This window comes from Salarias fasciatus, chromosome 8 (genome assembly GCF_902148845.1).
Source record: "Salarias fasciatus chromosome 8, fSalaFa1.1, whole genome shotgun sequence".
In the NCBI taxonomy this organism is placed as follows: domain Eukaryota; kingdom Metazoa; phylum Chordata; class Actinopteri; order Blenniiformes; family Blenniidae; genus Salarias; species Salarias fasciatus.
This window is the reverse complement of record NC_043752.1, coordinates 7,323,994-7,333,469: the sequence shown is the minus strand read 5'-3', so window position 1 is coordinate 7,333,469 and position 9,476 is coordinate 7,323,994. Positions and strand designations below refer to the sequence as shown.

The window sequence follows — 9,476 nt, the reverse complement described above, 5'->3', positions numbered from 1 at the left end:
GTTCAGCCAACCCTATTTGTAGAGTTCCTCCTTCAGTGGTAACCCTGATTAGTAGAACCTGTCAAACAACAGCAGGTACACGCTCTCTCTTCCTGCCTTGATAAAAACTCTGGGATTACACTGTGCAGGTGAGTGAACTTCCTTTGAACTTTTGGCTCGAACTTTGACATTTTTACGCACTGTCGCTTTGAATTAATGCTTAGTGGAAGCTATTCTTTACATCTTTTATGTAGAAATGTGTCTGACAAAAGAGGAAGAAGCATCAATACAGAACAGTGACTGGATGTCTCGGCTTCCACCTGAACTTCACACCGTTCCTCTGTATAATCTGGCCATACCAGGTGAGCAAATAACACAGCGTCACACCGCTACAGCCTCAAGTATACTCGGTGAAAAGAAATCCTATGGAACTCAAACACCCATTATGAAACATGGAGCACTTTTCTTAAATATAGAACTGATCCATATGGGAGACAGTGTTTGAAGGCATTGGCGGGATATAATTGGAAAGATGAACAATAATGCTGTTTGTTGTGACTTTTTAAAACGAAACACCGAGTATCATCAAGTCACGACAAGGAGGATTATTTTTTTAATTGAGTACATGAAAAGTGGTATAACTCTCTTTTATTTATTGTATTTGGTTTAATTACTGAGAAGAAATAGCATCTTTAGTTCTCAACGGCTGCTGCAAAATGATCCAAGCAAAACAGCTGCAGCTACAGCTTTCTGGGAAAACAAGGGATTAAACCTGCATCAGTCTGATTATTAAATCCCCTACCTGTGGTTTTAAGAGTAAAGTTTGTGATCTGAAGCTGCTCCATGCTTGGTGAAACCAAGCTGCTTTGTGTCTGTCTGATAATCTTGCCTGAGGGGTGACAGTTTCACACAGTTATGATAGAAGGAATTCGCTGAATGCAGAGTTGTGCGCTTAAAGCGAGCGAACAGTCCAGCATCCCTCTTATCTTAAATCTGGTACACTGAGGAATGTGGATGAGCGGTGCGGAGTTTATAAGATCACAAGCAGGAAACAGAAGCAGAATTCAACCATTTCTTCACTATTATACTGTGTGATTTGCTCTGTTAAAAGCAGTCTCTAGATTCTCATATTCTTATGGCAACTAAATATTCCAGATTTAGACGCATTTTTGTGTCATTTGACAAATTCAAGCCAGGTTCTATATTCCAATGTTAATTCAATTTTGATGAAGTACAAAAGTTGTCTGAGGGTTTATTGGGGTCGCTCATTTAATATAGTGTCTAATCTGTGTGTTTTGTGTGTTTTTCTCAGGAAGCCACGACTCCATGAGTTACGACTTGGACGTTAACTCTTCTATAATAGAGCCTGATAGACTGAAAAGATTCAGCGGAATTTACTGCCTGCGTAAAATAGTGCGCAGATGGGCAGCCACACAGGTAAGGGCCAGTTTACGACCTGTCAGGGATAAATTTATGCGTGCATATAGTAAAGGGTCGAAGGCGGTGGTTGACTGGGGTCGCTTCGTGCTGCAGGACGCGGCCATCGCAGCGCAGCTCGATGCAGGCGTCCGCTACTTCGACCTGAGGATCGCTCGAAAGCCAAACGACCCCAATCCCACGCGGCTGTACTTTTACCACGGCCTGTACACTCGCACCGACGTGGAGGTAACACACGTGCTTTATAGGATTATACATATACTCAGGGATCAATATTTAGGATTAAATCAAATTTATGGATCATTAGTTGCCAACTGGTTTCAGGAATTTACTGCTTCCTTCTCAGAGTCACTAAAATGATTTATGCAGATGTGAGGCGCAGTGAGAGTAAATGGAACACAAAGAGTTCAGCCCTGGTCCAAAATCTGCACTCGAGGTTAACATTTCTCTCTTTGGAAAATCAATGAAACAATTGCAAAGAGATGTGACAAGAAAAAAAATCATCAAAATTCACAGAGATGATTTAAAAGAGATGCAGCATCAACCTTATAAATCCAAATTAAGATCAGAATCAATACTGGGACACAAAGGCTTGCAAAAGAGCATAAATAGATACAAATTGATGAAAAAGAGATGCACAATTAGCACAAATGCGAGGAATACTTCGAGCACACAGCAAAACAAATTGACCAGAATGACATGCAAAAAGAAGGGTGAGCGAACGAACGAGTTTAAATGAGATGCAAACTGAGCAGAAATGAATGGAAATCCAATGCAATGCAGACAAAACACAAATAAAAAAGCATGAATTGTAGATGCAGCATGGCCGCACAGTCTGAGAGTGACTAAATGTGAATGCACACTGTCTGAAAGAAGATAAAAATTGAGCATAAAGAGATACCAAATAATGAAAAAGTAATTTAAAGTAATTAAAAGTGACTTATGGAGAACTAATGTCTCGCCTCTTGACTTGTTTTCAGACTGGTCTCAAGGAGATACATGACTGGGCAAAGGAACACCCCAAAGAGATCCTCATCCTGTCTTTATCCCACTTTGAGGGCTTCGACCCGGAGATCAGAGCGCAACTCCACACACACCTCATCAACTTCATCAAGACCTTGTTTCGGAACATCATCGTCAACAGATCGGTAACGTAGTTTAATTTCTACTAAGATCAGTCGGTGAAACCTATTTCATGAGTTGAGGCTTTTATTTTGATGCCCGACCGCAGGGTGCTCCGACCCTGAAGAGCTGCTGGGACCAAGGCAGAAACGTCATAGTTTCATATGACTATCCAGCAAACCAGCATCCAGAGATATGGGGGAAGATCATATACTTCTATGGCAACACTATGCACCCCGCGAAGGTTGAATCAAAACTGTGTCATGTTTTGGAGAAGGAAAGACCTTCAAAACGTGAGTTTACCCACATTATTGGTTTCCATACGTATAAACAAGATGTTTGGGGTCTTTCTTGGGAATAACTGCCGAACTTTGATTTGACGCCACAGGTTTTTTCGTTTGCGGCCTGAACCTGACGTTGCCGAGTGACGCCAAGGTGCTGGTGTACATCCTCCGCCTTTTCGACAGCCTCGGCGGAGTGGTACTGAGGAGCCTGCCAAAGCTGCTGGCGTGGCTGAAAAAGCAATCAGAGAAGACAGCTGTGAACATCGTGGCCTCGGACATGGTGACGCACCAGGACTTTGTCTCAACAGTTATTGATATCAACTTAAAACATGTGACAGGGTGAAGAAAACAGCTGAGAATTTTGATTGTCTTTATGTGTTTGGTCATGTATTTCAGTTTGAAAAGGACAAAAAGAAGGGACTCTTTTTCATTTGCTTCTATCATTCTAAAACTGATTTTTTTCCCCTCCACATTATGGGAAATTGACTTTAAGGGCTGTTGGGATCCATCAGTTCATCTTCTAGGCAGCTGTATCCAATTCAAGTGCTCTGGAAATATCCCAGAAGGCTTGGAATCACTGTGGACCGATCACAGGAAGCAGACATTATCAGACACAGAGAGAACATGCCAATTCTGTTGTGTCAAATAATTTTGTGACCTCCAAAGAATGTGACAAGATGAGCTGATATTTCACCCAAATCTTTAAACCAAGTCATGTATACTTAAATCAAATGAAATACAAGTTAGTTTTCCATTTCTGTATCGATGTATGCTCATATATTCTGTCATATGCCACGACTGAGGGTGAATTCACGATGGGTGGGAAATACAGTAATACCTGATTTACCCACCACACCAAAGTGACATTGTCTGTCCGTATTATTACACATTATATGCATTTTTATTTAGACTGCATTTAATGTTTATGAAGTGTTTAAGTATTTCTAGTCCATTGTATTCTATTCTGTTCTGTTCAGTTGGTTTGATTAAATGATTCAGCATTTTAATAACCAGGGTGCTAACTTCAGTAATGTGGTAAAACAAAGTACCATATTTTCCAAATGAAGAGTCCCAATTGAGTTTAAATCTGCCAAAAAAATATGTCATGAAGAATTAAAAATGCATATTACAAAATAGATTGGTGTATAAGATGCATTTGCTTTTCGGATGATGTGCATCTATAAGTTTTCTCCCAGAGCTGGCTGTTGTGTCTTCAACCCACCATAAACTTTCTTTATATTTACTGTCACTGTTTCTCTATTAATTTGAATTCTACTGTATAGCTTTTCTTTTTTATGCCTGCCCTCTCAGACAACTATGGTATGTTCTATTGCTATATTCTATTGTCACATCATGTCATATAGTCGTTCCACATTTTATGCAGGTTTTAATATTTTAATTTAATTATTCAATGCATAAATTATAAAATATCCAGGTGGGAAAAAGCCTCCCCCTGACCCGTCTACTGCTCTCTGGCGCCCCCTGGTGGAGTGCTGCTCTCTCTGATCCGGAAATGACCTTGTATCCCATGAAATGTATCTTCTTTCATTGCTTTCTCACAACCTTTGGTGCTCTTTGTGTTGTATTTTATGTTTTTTTGGGCTACTGTAGCGCCATCGTGTGTCAGCTTGCGGTATTACAGCGGATAGTGCCCTGGAAGTTTTGGTTTGTAGCAGCTAACGCTAGCATGCTACCAAAGTGACACCAGGTGGATTATGATGTTAAGACTGGCAGCATGGCGTCGGTCGGCGGCCACAAATAGCCACACGGAGCCCGCACGCCTGCTCGCCGCCGCTCTTCTGGGAGCGAACCGGCCACCACAGAGTTCGGGGGGCAAGCGCTTACTACACACTCTCCTCCCACCGAGTGACAGGTCTGCGCCGTCGCTCCTCCATCCAATCCCGGCCTACTACCTCAGGTAATGCCGCACTTCGCCATACTCCATTGGAAAAGCATGCGTTTTAACACGAACCTGATGTTTACCACCACAAGCGAAGATGACTCTCGAATACAGACTTTTATTGGCACTCCAAGTGACTTGTATTTCAATACGGCGTAACTCCACAAGCGATCAAGTTACGGGTATGTCCAATAATCAATCCTATTTTCGCAGAGCTTGCGCTAGTGCTCGTGCTAATCACTCAGAGCTAACAGCGTAAGCTAACGTCGTCCTTGTATGTTTTCTGTCAAAAATGATCACGATCCGTGTCATAAGATGGATCAGTATTTCGGCCGAAATTGATAACAAGCAAGAATGTGACTGAAAATGTCCAAACTTTTATTCGGTGAGCGTGAATGTACGTCTAAATAACAAATCAATGACAATTTGGGTTTTTTTAAGCGGAGTTCAACGTGGCGGTGTCGCAGCTAACAGAAGTTGCATTTGACAGCTCCTGCTGACTGCATGTAAACACATCGTTAATGAAGCAAAACAAAATATGCATGCTTGTTGTTTAAACACTTTCAAGCAGACGAATTTTGAACGCATAACTATATTTTAACTCTGCAGGTAAAATCAGGGACAACATGTCACACATCGTCGAATTATGTTGATATAATTGATATCATTTAAAATGTACCTGCACTGTAAGTATGATGGGACATTAGTGCTACATATTCTCTTTTAACACTGAATAAAGTAGCAACACAAAAGCTCTATAATCGTGATCGCATATCTGTTTTTCTAAATGTTTATAAACTGAGATATAGTCTCAAAACAGGTTTATAATTATGAGGATAACATATTATGTTGATACCTTATGATAAATAAACGTGATGTAAAGTTTCAGACATGTTTTTACCAGAATAATGCATCTGTATGCTTGAATATTAGTTTTCATTTATGACCAAGTATAATCAAATGTAATATTTTTAGATAAGAACAATTATTATGGATAATAATTTACATTAACAGTTATATATGCACTCTTTATTAAACAGCACAAATATGCATGTACATTAAATGAATGTGACAGAGCGATTTCTCTTAGGATATTTGCAGTAAGATTCATTAGAGTGATTGGAAAAAATGCTCTAATAAATATGTTAAAATGATGAAAAGTTTCTGCATATAGATAAATATAAAAGGACTGAGCACATAAATTAAATTGATACAAAGTAATACTGTGATTCTGTGTGTGCAGTCCACCTATCTTCAGGAGCATGGCGTCGGGGGGTGAGGGGCCTTCGTCCTCCTCCTCATCTTCCACTCCACACAAACACACCAACAGGCTGGCCAATGAGAGGTCGCCCTACCTGCTCCAGCATGCACACAACCCTGTCGACTGGTGAGTGGATCTGAAAGAAAGCAAAGCCCAAACTCTTCCTTTCATACAGTTTTTTGTTAAAGATGCTTCTCTGCAGGTTCCCATGGGGACAAGAGGCGTTTGACAAAGCCAAGAAAGAAGACAAACCCATCTTTTTATCAGGTACGGTTGCTTCATTCGGTTCTGATTTGAGGTTTGTTGTTGAGGGTTAAGGGTTTTGTTTGTTGTGCGATGGCAGTGGGCTACTCCACGTGCCACTGGTGCCACGTCATGGAGCGGGAGTCCTTCGAGGACGAGGAAATTGGCAAGATCCTGAGCGACAACTTCGTCTGCATCAAATTAGACCGAGAGGAGAGACCCGACGTGGACAAGGTCTACATGACTTTCGTGCAGGTTCGTTGTGCATTTTCACGTCCTGTTGGACCCGTTTCTCTGTTTGACGAAGTTTGGTTCTTTCAAGGCAACGAGTGGAAGCGGAGGTTGGCCCATGAGCGTGTGGTTGACCCCTGACCTTCGGCCTTTCATCGGAGGTACGTACTTCCCTCCTCGAGACCACGGACGAAGGCCTGGTTTCAAGACGGTCCTCACAAGAATCATGGAACAGGTAGCGCTCATGCAGGTTCTTATGAATGAAGGAATGGGAATGAACGCTGCAAACAGTGAATTTTGTCTGGTAGTGGCAGAACAACCGCTCTACTCTGGAGTCCAGTGGAGACCGAATCCTGGAAGCTCTGAAGAAAGGCACGGCGATCACCGCAAACCCAGGAGAAAGCCCTCCTCTGGCCCCGGATGTGGCTAACCGATGCTTCCAGCAGCTCGCCCATTCCTACGAGGAGGAGTACGGCGGCTTCAGGGAGGCTCCCAAGTTCCCTTCACCAGGTGAAAATGACAGGAACCTCAGCTTTCACCCCCTACAGAGAGAAACCTTCCAAACCACTCCTTTAACACTCTGCTTGTCCGCAGTGAACCTGATGTTCCTGATGTCGTACTGGTCCGTCAACCGCTCCACCACGGAGGGCGTGGAGGCTCTCCAGATGGCGCTGCACACGCTTCGCATGATGGCGCTGGGAGGCATCCACGACCACGTGGCACAGGTGCCGCCATAAACTGATTACACCGTTTTCCAAAACTTGCAATGGCGATTACTCCGCTCTGATTTGATACACGTCCTCTGCTTCTCTCTGTCTTCCTCAGGGCTTTCATCGTTACTCCACAGACTCCTCCTGGCATGTTCCTCACTTTGAAAAGATGCTGTACGACCAGGCTCAGCTGGCTGTAGCCTACATAACCGCTTCCCAGGTGTGTGCCTATTGGGAGGGGATAATTAGCTTCCAGCTCTTCGAGCAAATATTTGATTTGCATCCGAGTAAATATGAACCATCATGGTGGCAAATACAAGGAGGTCTTGTAAAAAACAAAACACCAGTCAGGTCAAAAACATGCAAATCCTTTCAGAAATACTTCTGTTTAATTAACATGCACATTACCTCACCATTTAAATCCCACAGTTCGATCTTTAAGGTTGACTTGTGTGTGTTTCCTCTTCTCCAGGTATCAGGTGAGCCGCTGTTTGCCGACGTGGCGAAGGACATACTGCTGTACGTCTCCAGAGACCTGAGCGACAAGGTGAAGCGCCTCTGCCACCGGGTGTATTGTGTTCCACGGGGGAGGGGTGTGTGTGTGTGTGCTGTGAAGTCATGAAAATCCACCAAATCAGGCAGTTTATGAGGATTAAGAGGAGAAAATATGAAAGTGGATGAGGTCCAAACAGTACGACACCAGCTGTTGTCAAAACTTGGCTGCGGGAAATATCAAGTGTGTGTTTTCAGACTTCCTGGAGGGCGATGGGTGGCAAACAGCCTCTTAAATCCCCCCAAGCTCTCCTCCGAGGGTCAATCCCAACCCTCTTTTTTTTTTTTTTTTAATACTCCTGATTAATGAGGCGACAGCAGCGAGCGAGGCACAATTAAAAGCACACTCGTTGCAATCATTATCTTCCCCGAGATTTATTACGTAATTACAGGCGAACGAATAACGCTGCTAAGGTAGTTTTACACTGACTCCAGATACAGTGAGTCTGATCTGTGATCTGCAAGGATATCCTCGCTGCTGCGGTCATTGCTGATGTGACATGTTGTTATCAGAGACTTTAGAGGGGTTAATTCTGTGTTTCGTACCACAATTACAGTTAGATTATTACTTAATGCTCTTTCTCATTTTGAAAGTCATGTCGCATTTATTTCAGCATGTAAAGAATTAAATGGGGGCATGGATCATAAGGATTCCACCAACACTGTGGTGTGTTTTCTGAAACAGTCCGGGGGCTTCTACAGCGCCGAGGATGCCGATTCCGTCCCGGCGTCGGGGGGAGCGGAGAAGCGAGAGGGGGCTTTCTGTGTGTGGACAGCGTCCGAAGTCCGGGAGCTGCTGCCGGACGTGGTGGAGGGCGCCACTGGAGCCGCCACGCAGGCCGACATCTTCATGCATCACTATGGTGTCAAAGAACAGGGGAATGTTGCTCCAGAACAGGTGATTTTAACATTATCACATAATTATAAATGTGGAATTGATAACAAATGCAAACACTACCTACAAATGCAACAGATATACTTTTTAATAACCTTGGCAGCTATACGTCACACAGTGTTGGAGGTTGTCCATGAAGGCGTTTCCTTGGCATCTGTTGCGCGCTGCGTTAGGTCGGTTTTTCGTGATCGCCGTCGCACCCACCCTCCTTCCCTGTCGTGCACCTTTGCCAGGACCCCCACGGGGAGCTGCAGGGCCAGAATGTGCTGATCGTGCGCTACTCGGCGGAGTTAACAGCTGCCCGCTTTGGCATCAGCCTCGAGAAAGTCGACGAGGTCCTGGCCTCTGCCAGGGCCAGGATGGCCGACGTGAGGACGCGCCGGCCACGCCCACATCTGGACAGCAAAATGCTGGCGTCCTGGAACGGTAAAGTTCAGACAAGTTCAGACTCCTCTGTGTTTACTCCTCTCCCAGGTGAATAATAGACACATTTAAATTCTGCATTAAACAAGGATGTCAAGTACGTATCAGATATTTATGCACATATTTATCAGCAGCAGTATCAAGGTATTACAGACACTTGTTGTCATTTTGTATTAGCATGATGCCAATTTAGACTCCTCCACTCACATTGTTTGTCCAGCTCTTTGTCTCAGACGTGATTGATTAGGAAAGCACACGGGCACATAAACACCGACGTGCCGCCGCAAACTCTTCTCCCGGGGCCGACGTCTCAAGACAGAATGTGTTAGAGAGGTAATGAGGCTCTGCGATCCCGGGAACTTTCCAATTAGACGCGAGACTCTCCTTCTTCCTCCCTAATGAAGAAACCTCTCCATTAATCACCTGTCCTCGGCCGCAA

General features: G+C 43.8%; 2 protein-coding genes across 4 annotated transcripts in view; both read left to right on the top strand.

Moving 5' to 3' along the window:
* Positions 1-4,071, top strand: LOC115392878 (PI-PLC X domain-containing protein 1-like). Its single transcript, XM_030097535.1, has 7 exons — positions 1-128; positions 234-341; positions 1,292-1,416; positions 1,513-1,644; positions 2,397-2,564; positions 2,648-2,831; positions 2,927-4,071. Exons 2-7 carry the CDS (start codon positions 236-238, stop codon positions 3,163-3,165), a joined length of 954 nt encoding a protein of 317 aa, XP_029953395.1. The 5' UTR covers positions 1-128; positions 234-235; the 3' UTR covers positions 3,166-4,071.
* Positions 4,072-4,487: 416 nt separating this feature from the next.
* The window catches only part of spata20 (spermatogenesis associated 20), a 44,065-nt gene continuing 39,076 nt past the window's right edge, over positions 4,488-9,476 (top strand). For all 3 annotated transcript variants that reach the window (XM_030097527.1, XM_030097528.1, XM_030097529.1), the window contains exons 1-11: positions 4,488-4,740; positions 5,966-6,109; positions 6,186-6,250; positions 6,327-6,481; positions 6,549-6,692; positions 6,766-6,967; positions 7,052-7,182; positions 7,283-7,387; positions 7,640-7,714; positions 8,405-8,617; positions 8,848-9,040. In XM_030097527.1, coding sequence (XP_029953387.1) covers positions 4,538-4,740; positions 5,966-6,109; positions 6,186-6,250; positions 6,327-6,481; positions 6,549-6,692; positions 6,766-6,967; positions 7,052-7,182; positions 7,283-7,387; positions 7,640-7,714; positions 8,405-8,617; positions 8,848-9,040 — 1,630 coding nt within the window. In that variant the 5' untranslated portion in view covers positions 4,488-4,537. The remainder of the gene's footprint in view (positions 4,741-5,965; positions 6,110-6,185; positions 6,251-6,326; positions 6,482-6,548; positions 6,693-6,765; positions 6,968-7,051; positions 7,183-7,282; positions 7,388-7,639; positions 7,715-8,404; positions 8,618-8,847; positions 9,041-9,476) is intronic.